At 39.5% G+C, this 17,515-nt stretch overlaps 1 protein-coding gene across 2 annotated transcripts; it reads left to right on the forward strand.

Annotated features, from left to right (window-relative positions):
• Positions 1–252: 252 nt before the first annotated feature.
• LOC131778904 (cytosolic non-specific dipeptidase) lies at positions 253–16,580 on the forward strand. Of its 2 annotated transcripts, none has more exons than XM_059095387.2 (17): positions 253–405; positions 534–552; positions 1,146–1,256; positions 1,845–1,964; positions 2,404–2,445; positions 4,824–4,904; positions 5,133–5,207; positions 5,454–5,534; positions 6,063–6,136; positions 7,272–7,346; positions 8,344–8,488; positions 8,976–9,075; positions 9,853–9,905; positions 10,177–10,295; positions 11,440–11,525; positions 12,211–12,377; positions 13,292–13,916. In XM_059095387.2, the coding sequence occupies exons 1-17, from the start codon at positions 368–370 to the stop codon at positions 13,340–13,342; spliced, it is 1,437 nt and encodes a 478-aa protein (XP_058951370.2). In that variant the 5' UTR covers positions 253–367; the 3' UTR covers positions 13,343–13,916. The 2 variants fall into 2 exon arrangements, with proteins under 2 accessions (XP_058951370.2, XP_058951371.2); XM_059095388.2 differs by lacking the exons at positions 11,440–11,525; positions 12,211–12,377; positions 13,292–13,916 and adding exons at positions 14,427–14,512; positions 14,733–14,899; positions 15,977–16,580 and having other exon boundaries at positions 273–405.
• The last annotated feature ends 935 nt before the right edge of the window (positions 16,581–17,515 follow it).

A 17,515-nucleotide genomic window follows, 5' to 3' on the forward strand; every position in this document is an offset into this window, starting at 1 on the left:
CCAGGGTAGGGAGGTTACTACATTGCGGCGTGCAATCTGGTAAAATGTTTTAAAACGAGGCCAATCATTGCCATTTATGAGGGGGAGGGGGTAAAAAGGGTCTTCTTGATCTTTATCTTGACATCTCTGAGGTCTTAAGACAAAACTTCATTGTTTGTTAATTAGTATAGAAAAGAAAAAGTTAAATATACTGTTCTTCTGTGTTGCATAGATCTAAAGTATGCAAATATTGAAAAATATTCTCCTGAGCAAAAAGTAGTATTTCACACTCTACTCCCTAGGCAAGAATTTCGTGCTACCCACGTTTTCCTGTTTCGGCTTGATTGACCTAAGTCTTTTACTCTAACTTTTCTTTGAATGATACAAGATGACGGGGCGTTCTCCAAACCTTAAGGCAATTTTCAAGTAAGTTTGGATGATTTTATGTTGGTAATACACTTTAGGATGACGGTAATTTTATTCAAACGTAGATCGCATATTTGTTTCCTTTTATACTGATCGAATGTTGCTTTAATTTCTTGCAAATATCGTAGTTATGTGGACGAGCATCAGGTAAGTGATCTCGCTTTTCTTTTAGGTACTTTAAGCCACTCGTTCCAAAAACTTGCCTTCATGACAGCGCCAGTTGTCTAAAATAATAAGAAAGGTGGTTACTGGTAATCAGGTCTCTTAAATCATCAATGGTTTTTTTTGATATTTTAACATGTATCACAGTAACTCTAACTGATGGAAGGCCACTGATTATTTGTGAGGGCGGAAGCGAGAAAATATAAGTTCTGCAACGGGCTGGAATAAAGACCCTATGTCCAGTATCAGGGTACTTTTACCCTTAGGCAATCATACTCTAAGCTACTATACATTTTTTAATCGATTTTTAAGGAGAACTTGGTGTGACATCAAAATATTTCAACACCCTTTGTTTTTTTAAATAAGAGGAAGATATTGCGTAGAGAAGTTGCATGACAATCAATATTGGGCACTTTTCTGTGAGTTTGCAAAAGTTTGGGAGCACTGCACAGATGAGGGGCTTGGAAACTTGAACATGTCAACTTCACAGGTTATTTTAGTTATTGTGAATTGATTGACTGCTCTCAACCAATCAGACTTCTCCATGTAAGTCTAATGTATAATAACTTTATCTATAGGATCTTTATGTGCAAAGGCTCAGTGATGCTGTTGCAATTCAAAGTGTCTCAGGATGGACATATCCTCCATACAGAGATAATATTGTCAGGATGATCAACCAAGTGAAAGACGTATGTGCAAAGCATAGTTTCCTGTTATATCATGTGACCAGCCCTATGCAGGCCTTTGTTTAAAAACATATTGAGGCATGTTAATTGTGCTGGGCTGAAAAAACAAAAAAGCCGTCTGACCCTGTAAGATCTAAGGCAAACAAAATAAGCAAGATAAAGAAAGTATAGAGATCATATGTTAAAATCATGTGATAAAATCTTTATTGACTGAGTTATATTGGTCAGGACAGGATGATACATTTTGTTCTAGGTCCTTTGAGAAGTAAAAGCATATACTGATTAAGAAAAAGTCTAAGAATAATTTCATGCCAGTTTTCAGGGTGTCAGGAATCTTTGGATCACAACTAACACGGGTGATTTTTGCTTCTTTCTGTTAAAATCAACCACACAAAAACTCAAATCATTCTATATTTTCAACTGATAATAACTTAGATCTCTTCTGATCAACTGGCACATTTTGCAGTTCACTTAATTACACCTTATCACTTACATCACTTTGTGCCATAAGTCAAAGTTCACTTTTCAGCATGGCGGTCACACAATTTTTTTTTTTCCAACAAGAGTAATGCTGCACAATTTCTTCAACAGGAACTGATAAGTCTTGGAGGTGAAGTTGAGTTAGCGGACCTCGGCATGCAGCATGGTGCCAACATTCCATTGCCACCAGTACTATTGGGAATACTTGGAAAGGATCCTGCCAAGAAAACAGTGAGTCACTATCTCATTAGTCTTCATTGTTGAACTGTCAATTTAAACTTGGAAGTTTAGGTTTGGTATTTTTCTATCAGAGAGTTTTACCTGGATAAAGATTTAATGACTGCTCCTGTAGTTTTTTACCTCCAGTTTTTAATTTTAATTCAGTTCATTTATCCATGATAGACTGCACTCTGTATATTACTTCATTGGCCTTTTAACCCATGTAGGATTTTTAAAAATTAAAAGAAAGTGTAGTCAATTGTTTCTGTTAAACTAGGCACTATTATTATAAGTAAACCAATTAAAAAATATATGGGTTTTAAACCACTTAGTGCATGCTTTGTATCTCTGTTTTATAAAGGTTTCCATTTCACAGTGAAGCACTTAAAGGAATGAAATAGTGGTACATATTTTTTTTATCAATTATTTTAGTAGCATTTGCCTCTTGCAGCTCTGTGTTTATGGGCATCTTGATGTTCAACCAGCAAAATTGGTAAGTACTATGTAAATTTTTTGGGTTGGTGGATTTGAGTAAATTGAATGTTATTCAAAGTCAGTTACCTGACATGAGCACAAGATGGGGTGGCTTTATTGAATTGAATTCTGAAAAAAGAAGACTGGTCAGACCTGTCTGGGGTAATTGTGTTTTGTTCTTGGCCATTTTTTTCTGGCTTGTGCATTTTTAAATGTGTCCACTTATATCTAGTTTAGTATGGTTGCACTTTAAAAAGCATGGTAACAATTTTTTGTGCAAAGAGCACCATAAAGGTATACTAAGTCCTTAAGATAAGATTGATGGGGTCTGTGTTTTTCTTTCGGCTGTTGGCCTTAGTGGAGCTCACAAAAAGGAGAAAAGTGATTATGGTACTGAACTGTAACTTCTGAAAGTTTCCTTAGCCAGTTGGTGAAGGGGGAGGGGGGGGGAGGGAGGGGGGGAGGGAGGGGCAGAGACAGGGGGCTCACAGCCTTACACTTCCCATACCATGTTCTCCCACCTCCCGTACTTTTGCAACCCTTTGCCTCCCAACTCCCACCCTTCACTGCATTACTCCTGCCTTCTTGAATTTTCTCTGGCCTTGCAAATCTTTTGGTGGGTAGGGTAGGTACACCCTGTAATTTTCTCAAGATGAACATTATTACCGGCTACAAAACACTAAGTTTTCATTGAGCTGGTTATTGCAGTTTGACTATCACATCTAACATCTCACTATAGTGACTGGGATGTCTCAGTCCATTATGCACTGATAGCTATAGTTGCAGTTTCAAATATGTATTTGCATATATTTAGGAGTCCAGAAATTACCAGGATCATACTATTGAGAAATGAAATTTAAGAGCCAATTTTACCATTTACAGTTCAACACTCCTGTCTAATTTGGCTTTGCTTCTATTTCTTTAATTAATTGCATCCACTGTGTTTGATTTTTGGTTTTTGTCGGATGTAGCTATAGTGATGAACTATATAAAAGCTGGCTTCAAGGAATGATTCATATCGCTACCCATGAACTAACCATTTGCATTTCTGAGTGTTCAGGTTAAGCTCTGGCAGAACAATACAGCGCATGATTGTTTGGCTGGTTATCATATTTTAAATTTTCTTTGTCCCAAGTTCGTGACAAGACAAAAAACGTCTTTCTTTATTTCTTTACCAAGCTCAAGACTTATCATCTGTCTTATTTCTACTCAGATTTCTTTGAGAAGTTAAATCTTCTCTAAACCTCTGCAGAAAGGTTTAAAAGTTGTACATATGCTATCTGATTTATTAATATACACCAGCAGTATAATTCAGTGACATGTAGGTGATCGTCAGATGTTAACAAAAGGCATTTGGGGAAACAAGGTGTTCTATGAACTGATTTTCTGTTGTCACACTGAAAAATATCAAGGCTGATCAATATGGCCTTATGACATTTGACCTGACTCATTTTGTTTCCTGGGGAATTTCGACTCCTACAACTGCTGACACTCTGTGCATGTTTCATGTTATCTTATTCATGACCTATAATGCAACTGACTTTGTGAGGTATCAGATTACACTGGCTGAGTATAAATTTATGTTTTCTCGCATATAAAATTTTCTTTTAGCCTCAGTGGATGTTAAATGAAAGTAATAAAACTCTGCTGGGTACAGGTTTTTGGCTGAATGATAAACAGTAAATATACAACAAATGATTGCCTTAAAGTTTTTAATTTCTGCCTTGGCTTTCCTGTTGTAGATTCTGCTTCCCACCCTTTCCTGGCCTCTCCTGACCCACCCTCCTTCCCCACCTCCCCCCCTCCCCCCCTCCCCCCTCCTCCCCCCCTCCCCCCCTCCCCCCCTCCCCCCTCCTCCCCCCCTCCCCCCCCCCCCCCCCCCTCCCCCCTCCTCCCCCCCTCCCCCCCTCCCCCCCCTCCCCCCTCCTCCCCCCCTCCCCCCCTCCCCCCCCCCCCCCACTTTTGCATATGTTGACATGCAAAACAGCTTATTAAGTGCTGAAGGAAAATGACAACTGGTGGATATCTTGAAGGGTACTTAGGCTTTCGATCTGCACAGCCTTTGACCCCTGACAGTTATAAGTATCTAATTTCTGCTTACAATATCACCCTCAATGAAACATCAATGTCAGAGAAATTATCACCTTCTAAAGGAGCTCTTGCTCGATAAACAAATTCTCCATGTCAGCGCTTAAGGAAATGTATAAAGAACAGTAAGGAGAATATGCATACTGATGTCAGGGTCAAGGGTAATAAGCATTTATGGAGGAAATTTACTTGAGAAGATGTACAAGAAGCCATGTAGAACTGGCAGCCAACAACTAACCAGTGATATCTCCACATTACTTAAATCTGTTGAAAAATAAATAATATCCATTATGAATTACATTTTTCTAGGAAGATGGATGGGACACAGATCCTTTTACCCTGACGGAAATTGATGGGAAGCTTTATGGTCGTGGATCCACTGATGATAAGGTAGAAGAAGGAAAAAAAAAACATAAAACATATTCAATAAAAAAAGGTCTAAAAAGGCTAAGAAATATTTGTAAGACAAGGAAACCTTAAATACTTTTCATGGCATGGTAACATGTGATCTTGTGGAAGAAAGTAATATGAGCCAGCCTGCTGATGGTAAATACTAATTAAGGCAGGTCTGCTGGAAATCATCCAGCCATTCACATCTCTTTTTTACCACTTATTTAGGGTCCAGTGCTTGCATGGCTGAATGCTATTGAAGCATACCAGAAGACTGGTAATGAGTTGCCAATCAATTTAAGGGTAAGCCTCATTTTTTGGAAAGACTGTTCAAAGAATAACTTGAAAGTCAACATATTGTTCGCTTAGAAGTAATGTGAGTAATAACAGTGACTGAGTATACAAAGTATACAAAGGTTTAAAAAGAGCTGGAGACCAACAAAAATCAATTATCGGCAAGGTATGATAATTGATAATTATGATTATGATAACCCTGCAAATTGTTCAACAGAAACATGTTAACTGCCTATATTGTATTTTTTCTACTAGTTTGTGTTTGAAGGAATGGAAGAATCAGGCAGTGAGGGTCTGGATGAGCTGATCCACAGCAAGAAGGACACCTTCTTCAAGGTTTGATTAACATGATCGTTATACTGCACATTTAGGAAATGCAGCTACAGAAAGGTTTAGCCCAACAAAAGCCTTGATAAGAATTTTTGAACCCATGGGATATTTAAAATTGTAAGTCTAAAACGATTACTGTGATACTGTTTCTGAGGTGAACTTTTTTCTTAGTAGACACTGAATGTTAGTGTTTTATGTACGTTCTGAGTTTCCCAATACCTTTCTCCCTTGAAAGACCAGAAAAAAATTGAGCCAGGGTCTTTACAGTATACTCAGTTCTTACATGGAAGCTGTTGTTTAAATTTCAACCTAAGTGGATGTAGTTTTTGTTCAGTATGTTATTGATGTTATTGACACAAAGTTTGGTCATTTCATGTCGTTGTTTTGCAGAAGACACAAAGAAATTTTAAGATTTATAATGCACATGCACAGCCATTGTTCTACTCATTAGACCTTTTGTTCAGTGATGTTCCCATTGCTGTTGCTGTCATGTTTTTTTAAACTCCCTAATAAAATGTTAACATACATTTGCAGCCTGTTGATTATGTTTGTATCTCTGACAACTACTGGTTGGGAAAAAGGAAGCCATGTATCACTTATGGATTGAGGTAAAGTGAAATATATGATTTAACACTTGGCTCATCTTTTACTCATTGAGAAATGGACCATGCAGTAAGTTCAGAGAGCACGAAAGACGCATAAGAGTTTCTTGCACAACTTAAGCTTCTTTAGCGCTCTCCAAACTTCTCATGTGCTCAGTGTTTTGCTGAATGCACCTTTGATGCATGATCAATTGTTAAATGAAATTTTTAAAACAGTTTTGTTGATGTTGGATAAAGAAAAGTTCACTCTTCTATGCTGCAATTCATAAACCCTGGTCAATAGTGTGTGCAATGGGAATACGACGAACATTTTATCAGCTGAATTTGATTGAACAAATTTACCAACCATGTAACATGTATTTAATTTGCATTATCCATTCATTGGGCCATAAAGATTTGAACCTGGGGGTAACATGTGATAGTGTAGTTTGATTGTCTGGGTGAGTGTAGCCCTGAGAATGACTGTTGTCAGTAGTGGTGACTGAGGTTTCGACAACCTGAGCAGAAGTCATCATCAGAGTCAAGTGAATAGATAATGAATGAAGTAAACAGTTGCACAACAACCGTTCATGATGACTTCCATTCAGGTTGTTGAAATGTCAGTCACCACCACCCACAACAGTCCTTCTCAGGACTTCACTCACCTGTAAAATCACAGTACACTATCAAATGATCAGACTGTATTTCAGTTGAGGATCTTAAGACTAAAAAAAGATGTTGTCACAATAGCTTAACAAAAAACGATGCAGCTAGGTATTAACATTCTCACGTTGAGAAAGTGCAAGTGACCAAGTTGCAATTTGTTTTATTGTTGTATCTGATTGGCTAGGTGTGCAATGAAAGTTTTTTTACAACAATTGCGGATTGAAGTGCGGCAAAAAAACTTTTGTTATGTTGTAGCAATTCTGGATTGCCTTTAAAGCTCAATTGCAAATTGCATTTTCCATTCCACTGGTACATTTTGGATGTCCATAGGTATATACTTTTTTTACCACAGTAAGTACACAAATTCATGCAAAGTGGTCATCAAAGAATAAAACCACACTGAGGAAGCCCCAGGACAGACAATGAAACAGTTAAATCCAAGTTTAAAGCGTACCTTTTTTCTCACAGTTTTGCTTTTCTTGTTTTTCTTTCACAGAGGTATCTGTTACTTTTTTGTGGAGGTTAGTTGTGCATCAAAAGATCTGCATTCTGGAGTCTTTGGTGGAACAGTGTGAGTAGAAGACCTTCTTATTTTCAGTAGCTTGCTTCCAAACTGCTTTCTCTTGAATGCTTGTAATCTTATTTAGAGAGTTCCCTAAGTGTATAAAAAAACATCAGAATATCTCATCTCCAATATAATTTAGGAATTGACTGATCTAGTTGGATGGTTTTTCATTAATTGATAGTCTGGTCTGGCTTGTCCGTTCACTCTTAAATGATCTTTAAACGCAAGGACCTCGGACAAGTAGGACTGTGAATGACTCCTGGCCAATGGAAATCGCTGTAAACTGCTACCAAGTGTGCTTCCTGCAAATTTCTGCCGCTAATTTGACCCCAGCTAATTAAAAGTATTAGAAATAAACCCCGAAAGGAGTAGAATGTTTAGTCGTGTTTAATCCACTTTTAATCCACTGTCACCAAATTCCAACTCTTACGCTAACCCAATAGAGAGCGTTCCGAGTGAGCGCTATCAAACCAAAACTAAAGCAATAACATCATCCAATCAGAATACAGGAAAGTACCTCAAGGAGCCAATAAGAACGCAGAGTAAAAACAATTTACCCGCTGAAGCGCGAGAAAAAGCGAGTGATCAAGTCGTAATTGATTTTAATTTTGAATGGAATCGTTTGAGAGGATAGCGCAAGTTTTTTGGACCAGTCATAGACTCAAAAAACGCAAAACCAAAGCAGTATTGGGGTGTAAGTTTTTAAAGAAACTGTGGTGCTGTGTCGTTGGGGGAGTGTAAGAAGATAATGTTTTTTAATCAAATGGGTTGATTATGTAAAATTGGCCGCAGTAAAGAGTTTCTAAGCCGACGTTTCGAGCGTTAGCCCTTCGTGAGGGCGAATGACGAAGGGCCAACGCTCAAGAAGTCAGCTTAGAAACTCTTTACGGTGACCAATTGACATTATCAACTCTGTTGATAACACCAAATTATCCTGTCAAAGCAATATCCTTTTGGCACTCATTTGGAAATTGTCCCATGAACACCATTCTCTCTAACACAGACACGAGGCAATGACGGATCTGATTTATCTCCTGAACAACTTGGTGGACCTTAAGGGGAACATCTTGATTCCTGGGATCAACGACAAAGTCTTGCCCTTAACTGACGATGAAAGAGCAACTTATACAGATATTGACTTTGACAAGGTCAGTCAACAGCAAAGCTTACGTTTTTTTTTTCTTCTCTAGTCTGCGTGCTGGGTCTAATTATTATTATTAGCGCATCAGCACGAACGTTTCTTCACCCGCGAGAAGTTATGATGCACGTTGATATACCGCGCAATCAATCAGAGAGGTACAGATACACCAATCAGAAGCCCGTATTTCCCCACTGTACTGTATAAAGCTCTTTGGGGCCTTATCGTGGCGTATGATGTAACTATCAGACGGAGCCAATCACAAGTCAAAGCGAATGAACGTAACTGGTCTAGGCGTGGGAAAGCCGAGTGACCGATTCGCAGTTAATTTGGTATATGCACGGTTGAGAGAGAGGGGCCAGTTTTGTAAATCAATTCTTGTGCTTGGTAGAGCGAAGCATAGCATTTCTAGGTTTCTTTTCGCCTATAGTCTTATTTTATGGGTTTTCAATGACGCTAAAATTACTTTGCTTCCTGGTCTGTTTTCTTTTCCTTAGGAGGAGTATCGTCAGGACCTTGGTCATAAAAAACTTATTCATAACTCTAAGGAGGAAGTGCTGATGCGTCGTTGGCGTTACCCTTCCCTGTCTATTCACGGTATTGATCGAGTTGCTTATTTTACATCAACTAGTTGTTTCAGATAGTAAAATATTCAAGAAAAGGGGTAAAAACTGATCACCGTAAAGAGTCTCCAAAGCTGACGAAGGGCTGACGTTCGAAACTTCAGCTTTAGAAACTCTTCACAGTGGCCAATTTACCGATTTCAACTCAGTTGATAAAACAAAATTATCCCAAGAGAGAACGTTGTCTGGAACCCTGCGCGGCTCGTCATGACACCCACTTGCTTCTAGTCGAAGTTAAACCGATGGGCTAGTTTCTAATCAAGGAGCCTGTCACATATTAAAATTGTCTGGTCGAATTTGTCTAGTATGGTTCTGAATGAAACACACTAAAGGTTCCCAAATACGTCTAAATTCAATCCTGTTCAATTCTGTTCTGTTGAAATATTTGATCGAGCATGCCGACATTCGACCGTATTCTAAATTATTCCTATGCGCTCGCAAATCTTAATTTTGGGGGAGGGAGTATTGCGAGGGTTATGAAATACACCATACGATCTGCAGTAGATAATTGAATACTTGACAAATTGACCGAAATTTCTACTATATTCTTATGAGGAAGTTTTCGTAGACAAGTTGCTAAAAATTTTCCTTGACACACTTTGCTATTGTAAATGTATCTTAATATTTTTAGCTTGTTTTAATTGAATAAGCCTCAAAGTTGAGTTAGTTAGTACCAGCTTCGTAGGAGTGGTTTGAAGTTGCCCTCCACGTAACTTTGCGTTTTCAAACTTTTATCTCCCTGGAATTTCAGGCATCGAAGGAGCCTTTTACGAGCCTGGCTCAAAGACAGTTATTCCCAGAAAGGTATGTAAATTTGAAGCTTTACTTATCAAAAGATGAAGAACCACAATTATCACTGGGAAAGAACGTCAATTTAAATTTGAACTCCTCCCTCCCCCTCTAATTTTTTGAAGAGGAAGCCGTAATACTCGCTGAGGGTGATGGGAAGACTCATTATCATTGCCCTTTGTGCAATGACTGATGACAATTCGGCGATTCTGACGCGCTTTACCTATTATTTGTGATGTGGCTAAGGTGTCTTTTTGTTTTCGATGTAATTGGTTTTGCTTTTCAGGTGATTGGCAAGTTCTCCATCCGTTTGGTGCCTGATATGACGCCAGAAGAGGTGGACGAGACTGTGTGCAACTACATCAAGAAACTTCATGAGCAAAGAGGAAGTCCAAACCCACTGTCGTAAGTTAGCTACATTGTTCAATTGTCTTAAGGAATGTTATTTTTCTCGGAGACTGTACGCTTCATTTAGTGAACAACCTCGGAAGCAGGGAAAGGGTCCCCGGAGTAGAAGTGTTCCTTGCTTTAAACACACTCTGAGCTTTAAGTTGGAGCACTAGTCTTCCACCGCTGTTGCCCGGGTTCGATTCCCGGACCTGGCGTGACAGTTAGGTTGGGTTTGTTGTTGGCTTTCGTCCTTGCAACACGGGTTTTTCTACGGGTCCTCGGGTTTTTCTACGGGTCCTCGGGTTTTTCTCCGGGTCCTCGGGTTTTTCTCCTCCCTCCGCAAAAAACCAACATTCTCAATTTCAATTCGATCTGGAAACAGTGGACGAGAAGAGCCACCGTGTGGAATGTCCACTCCTAAATTCCCTTGTTAATTAGTTTTTCCCTCGATAGACGTTTATTTTCTATTAAAATGTAGCTGATTTAAAGGTTACAAGAGCATTATGGGACCGATATTTGTCCCTTAATGAAAGAGTCCTAAAAGATAAATCCTACCGTAACTTTAGTTTCAGTTTTAGCCCTATTATTTTATCGAAAGGGAAACATCTTTGATACGAAAAAGACTCCAATCTTTGCAAGTATCCCAGCCAGCCTTGCAGTGGAACCCCACCCAGTCCCCTCTCTTTTTACCCAACCATTCCTCGAGGCGCACGCTGTCTCGGTACTTCTAGAAGCCATATCATAAATCACACGTTTTTTCCAAGTGATAAGTGAGCTTTATTCTGAAGAAACAATGCAAAAATATGATAACTTCGTAAGAGGTTTTAAGTAATAAACCCGTTGCACTATGGCTTTCAAAGTCACCTGTTCTGTAAACATCTTCCCGAATACTGCATTTATACTTCTTCACAGGATATCAAATTGGACACTCTTAAGCTTTAATTCGGCGATTGGAATAGAGAAAAAGATCGAAAGTAGAAGGCAACTTTCTTTTCATTAACTTGCGTCAGCAGTTTAATTTTTCTGCGCCTGTGAACCGATAGTTGTTAGAGAATAATTGAAAATTGCTTCGGAGCCCAAACGGACCTTCAGCTGTTTGTCGTTTTATCGTTGCTCGGGTTGACAGAGTTGTAAAGACGTCCGCGTGACACACTTTCAGGGTCAGCGTTCATCATTGTGGTCCACCATGGGTTAGTGACATCAATCATGTCAATTATCAAGCGGCTAGAAGAGCGTTGAAAACTGGTAAGTTACGATCTGGATTTTTTTCCATATTCTTTAAGTAAAGAAAAAAATACTTTTGATTTTCTTATGAGATTTTCTTAAAATCGTCTCTATCTGAAACCATTCATTTTGCTTCTTGGCATCCTTGCTGCTTGTTTGAGCAGATTTCTATGTGCTGTCGAAAGTAATCTGGGGTTGCTCTCGTTTAGCTTTATTTCACTCAGTGATTTTTCCCGAGAAATCGTGCCACTTCCTCAACCAGTCAAATGTAAATTTAAAACCAATCGCTATTCGGTTACTGCCTCGTGTTTTTCCGCGCTTAGAGCAGTTTGCTTGTTGTTACTCTGAGTCCTAACTGGCCCTCTGTGATGTTTTTCTTTTTGTGGTATGGCGCTGTGATTCGTTTGGTGTCACGATATTTTCTTCTTCCTCTCAACCTCATTTCCAGGGCCCTCTCTCTTCCTCCACAGAGAAAGTGCTTTCTCGAGGGAAAAAGAGAGAGGGCCCTGGTTACAAGGTTATATTACCACTATGTGTTTTTACAGTGTGGTTTTGAACGGCGCATAAATTAACTAAGAAACGTCACTACTTAGCTCTTTCAGAAACGTGAATTATAATTACTGAGGGCCAGAGATTGATCTCTCATCTTAAGATCGAAATTTCTTAAGAAAGGACTCAGTCTTTCTTTGGGTTTTTTTTAAAATAGTTCATGGTGTTGATCCGGATTTGACTCGTGACGGGTGTAGTATTCCTGTGACCTTGGCTCTACAGGACGCCTTGCAAAAGAACATCGTACTTCTACCGATAGGCGCATGTGATGATGGCGCGCACTCCCAGAACGAGAAAATAAACATCACCAACTACATCCAAGGAGTAAGTACCTGCTTTTCCTCCTGATTTTTTTAACCTTCTGTTGTTGTTAAAAACAAGACTATAGGCCATTTTTTGGTTCTGAAAAGCTTTAACTCTCAAATTAAGACTGAGTGGACCAGTGTAAAACGTCGCTCGCGTATCCACGACTCTGCACTAAACCCCGATTGAAAAGAGAGATTTTAGTCTTCTCGGAAATGGCCTACAAGGATGTGTATATTTTAAGCCGGGTTATTAATCGATTGTGCGCGACCGTTAAAATCAAAAGCAATTATATGGTCTTTATTTTAGGGGTGCTATGTTATTTGTTAAGTACATACCTTTGGCCTTACCAAGTGACGAGAGAGAGTAGGGATAAAATTATTCCCTGTTATATAAAATATCGTAAGCGACTGCTGGGAAAGTATGGGGTTAGTGTGGGCTGGAGCTGAGAGAGAGTTGATCATCAATTTTTGAGAGTGGGGTAAGTCTCTAAAGAAACTGTGGTGCTGCGTCGGTGGGAGAGTATATCAGGGTAATTTAGTGCTATCAACTGAGTTGATAACGTAAGTTGGCCACCGTAAAGAGTTTAAAGGCTGACGTTCCGAGCGTTAACCCTTCGTCAGAGCGATAGTTTTTGAGAGGGTTGGGTCGCTCAATTTTCAGCGACCCATGGGGGTGGGTCATGTGTTTTTTATCTAGCAGAGTTCCAGTTGCCACGTCTCACCCTTCCCCCCCCCCCCCAACCCTTTTACACTCGCCCCTTCTGAATATTTTCTTGATGAAGAGAGCGGGAGAAAATAAAGTGCGTCATAGCTTGGACAATAACGAGGTTTGAAATAAACCCCAACCTACCATTAATTAAAGAGAAGTTTGATAGCTGATGTCGAGTTCTAAAGTTATTAACATTATTGTTGTTTTACTATTTTCTTTTGCAGACTAAAGCCCTAGCCGCGTATTTGGAAGAACTTAGTCATGTTAAAGAGTGATATCAAGGCTTGGCGTGGAGCGCAAGTTAATTCACCTGTCGAATATATGTTGTACAGTGATTTTTCAACACTTTGATACTAAATTACTTTACAGCGATCTTTGATACTTTAACAACTCCCGTAAGTGATCAAGACAGAATTTTGTTCAGACAATATCAACACAACATCGAGAAGATAAGTGATAAGAATGAAGGAAAATATCAATTAAAGGACTGCTAGTTGATCAAATACCAGATTGTGCGCACTAGCATCATCTGAATGTAAGCGGTAAGGAGAATTATTAATGAGATCTTGGGAATGAAAGGGTTGACGGGATTTTATCTTGCTTCACGAGCTCATCACGCATAGCGAAAGTTGATCACGTATAACACGCGATCATAACTGCGTTCGCGTTTAATGAGATCCTCTGACGCTTATCTCATTTCATCACTAATATTTCATCACTCATTCTGTCTGGTTGGTCTATTTTTATGTTCCATATTATTTAGCGTTGACTACATATCATGTTGGCCATATATTACTTTCACAAATGCTTATAATTTTAAAACTTTATTTTTATGTAAATGAAAAAGAATTGAAAAATAAAACTAGATAATTTGTTTTGGTAATGCGTTTGTTACTATTTGAGATTAAGTTCTTGTTAGTACGAACCTTGTGTTTTGTTATGGGCTTCTTCGTCACTTCTTCTTTACCATTCTTACACGTGCAATGGCTTATATAGTAACAAAAATAATCTTGACGAGAAATCTTTATCATGGTATTGTGTAACTTAAGCAGCATTGCTCATACCACCTCACTCCTACAGAGCCTCTCTCCTCGCAATCGTATAAATGGGTGCCAAAGAACTAACAGGGTAACTGAATGAATTGGGGAGAAGGGGAGGGAAGGGGAGGGAGGGGGGGTTAACTTTTGATGGCCCAGCGTCCGTCCAAGAGAAGAAGAAATGCTTTTAGTGGCTTCATGCTATAGAAACAGGGATAAACTCCGGCTGTGAGGAGAGTCAGCTCTGTATGCAGATTTATTTCGTCAAGATCTCACAGAAGCAATCTAAACTTCTTTTTTTTTCTTGTTATTGCTCTTCCAGTGTGAGCATGGGACACGGAGGGCGGCCATGGGTGAGTGACTTCAACCACGGGAACTACCAGGCGGCAAAGAAGGCTCTTATGACAGGTACACAATCAACAATTTTTTAGTGTAAGGCAATGCTATGTTTTGATTGCTCTGTCACGTGATAGATGCATGACAGTAATAACTGGAGTCACGTTTAAACGTGACCATTGCACGACGGAGAAAACTGCCACGAATTTTTTGAGCTCGGCGAAGAAAACGGAAGTCACACAATCAGTCATCTTGATTATAAGTCAGTACCGTGTTTATTTCTTCTTTAAAGTATTTGGTTCTGAGCCCGACATGACCCGTGAAGGTGGAAGCATCCCGGTGACCCTAACCCTACAGGAAGCCACTGGAAAGAATGTGATGCTGCTGCCACTTGGAGCGTGTGATGATGGCGCGCACTCACAGAATGAAAAGATGGATCGAAAGAACTACATTGAAGGAGTAAGTATTTTAGCTTTTTCATTAAATTTGCCATCGAAATGATAAGAAGAAGTAGGCCCGGATTCCCACAATGGACTAGGAGTCCATCAAAGATGAGTTGCAATAATCCCAGGAGCTTTTCGCCTTACGAATTGGGTTCAGTTCCGGCATGTATGCACGTCAGTTTCACGTGTATGTTAAGCGTTTTTACGCAGCCAAGAGACGATGTCAGTCAGCTTTACAGACTGATTTACCGGATACATGCATTCATGGCAGACCATTGGGCCTATCCCTCGGTGAACGTTATCAAATTGTTAATACTTCTTACCTAGTATGCTTTTCCTTTATATTGATAAATTCTGATATAGCTTCAATTCTTATAACTAATCTCTGTGGAAAGGTACACTAATAGCGGAGCTCGCAGAGCGTAGCCCCATAATTATACAAAATGGTAGTAGTAACCCATCAAGCCGAAAAAATTTGGACTTACGACCGTACGACCGTACAAAGTGCTACTTTTAACATGCGTGGTCAACTGTACTGCGGGCACGCCAACGCCACGGCTTTGTCCAGTAGTCCAGTGGTCAGTGCACTGGGCTCCGAGTCGGACGACCCGGGTTCTAGTCCTGGCCGGGGCAAGGCGTTGTGCCCTTGGGACGTGCGGGAAAAAAAAACGCGAGCTCCGCTTTTAGGCTTGGCTACATCTATATATTAGGGAGGATCATGGGAGTTTAGGGGTAGCATAACACCCTCCACCTCCCACTAGATATCCTGCTGGATATCGCCCACAATCGCCTTTCATCATGTTTTTAACAACTGATATCATTCCCTTTGGCTCGATTTCTTCCGCTCACTCTGGTCTGGTTTTCCTCTGCGCGAAAGGAAGATTGGGCTCTGAGAAATGTAACCGAGCCTATTTCTATTTCAAGTTGGTACAGTTTTTTGTGTACAAGAAGTGTTTTTAATTGGACACCTTTGAAGAATATTTGTGAATTTGAAAATCTTCGAGGTGAAACTAAGCGAAAGTAACTTAACGTTACCTTCCATTGTGACAATATTATGGAATATTGAATTCATCCTCATTGTGTTTGTCAACAGACCAAGGTTTTGGCCGCCTACATGGAGGAAGTGGCAAAAATAGAATGAGATGCCAATCCCGTTGCTAATGGAATACTTTGAAGTAGCTCAAGATGATTGCTAAAAAGATTCAGAAGCGTGTGAAATTTTCCGTCGGTAACATAGATTTTCCCCCTTCCCCTTTGATTGGGCGATAAACTGCACCAAAAAAAAATTTAAAAGTAAAAATTTTTTTAAATTTCCAACAGTAACGTAAAGAATCGCTCTTCTGAGAAACGACCCGTGGACTATATCTATCAGTATCTGAACAACTGCGCACCTACCCCTCCCCTAACCCAACATTAACCCTAACTTGTTATCAGTTGACTATTGTTGAAGTTAGGAGAGGGTAGGTGCGCTTTTGCTTAAATACTGACGTTGATCCCGAAATTGCTTTGACGATGCGTTGTGCTGACGCATAGCTTGGCTTTAATTTATATGAGTAAGCATTGAATAGATACGAACACTTCTGTTTAACGCGCTAAAATCATAATGTAACAATAAAACATACACTGTGGCAAAAATGAATGAAGATTAAAGAGAAGAAAAGTGGCACTTGAACAATTGTCTCTCAGAAATACTGAATGCAATCATAAATACTATATTTTTAAGTGTAAACTTCCTTTGATTCTGTAACAAATACGTAAACTTGACTATTACCCTAAACCCGCATCAGTAGGTTCATTTCTTTTTTCATCGCGTAAAGTGGCAGTGGACTAACTTGGCGGGTGCCGCAGCGATTCTCGCACCAGGGGGTCATTTACTACAATAGAAATCCGCTAAATCGAACTCCCCGTGAACCCAGAGAAGATCTGATTCCCCTTGTCCTTATTTTTTTTTTCAGTCAATACTCAAACCTCCCGCAAACTCGAACTACTCTTTGTATCCCTTGGGAGTTCGAGTCAGCGGAACTCTACTATGGTCTTTTATGCTTTGAATTGCACCTACCAAAAAAAAAAAAAGTTGGTGATGTTCACCACTCTCTCCCCCCCCCCCCCCCGTTAAAAAAGTGCACAAGACGGGTATTGAAAAGTTACTTCTTCCAAATCTCTAAATTCGTTGTTTATAGTACAACAGAACGTTTTGTTACTATCTATTATTTTTCTGCGAAATAAACTTACTACTTGCGGAAAATAATGAAAATTTGAGAAGCGCCCACCTCAAATAAGCGGCCACTATCAAGCTCCAAACATTCAATTAGCGCCAAGGGCACTCAGTCGAATTAATGCGGTATGTATGTGTAGCGTTTGTTAAAGGACATGCGGAGGGCAATGTTTCGGTTTCCTCTAAAATTACACCAGTAAAGGCTCTTTAATATACCAGAAGCAGAACTTTCACGGGAAAAGATTGAACTTCATGCTGCGCGCTTTTAGCAGCTTGTGTATAAAAGCTGAAATAATCAGAGTATAACCCATGACGCAATATAGGCTTTTTATCATATTTTCTATAGATTTTATTCGAGGATTATTAAAAAATGAGTAATGAAATCTACGCACAATGGTTACATTCCATACATTGATT

This window comes from Pocillopora verrucosa, chromosome 8, assembly GCF_036669915.1.
Source record: "Pocillopora verrucosa isolate sample1 chromosome 8, ASM3666991v2, whole genome shotgun sequence".
Taxonomy (NCBI): domain Eukaryota; kingdom Metazoa; phylum Cnidaria; class Anthozoa; order Scleractinia; family Pocilloporidae; genus Pocillopora; species Pocillopora verrucosa.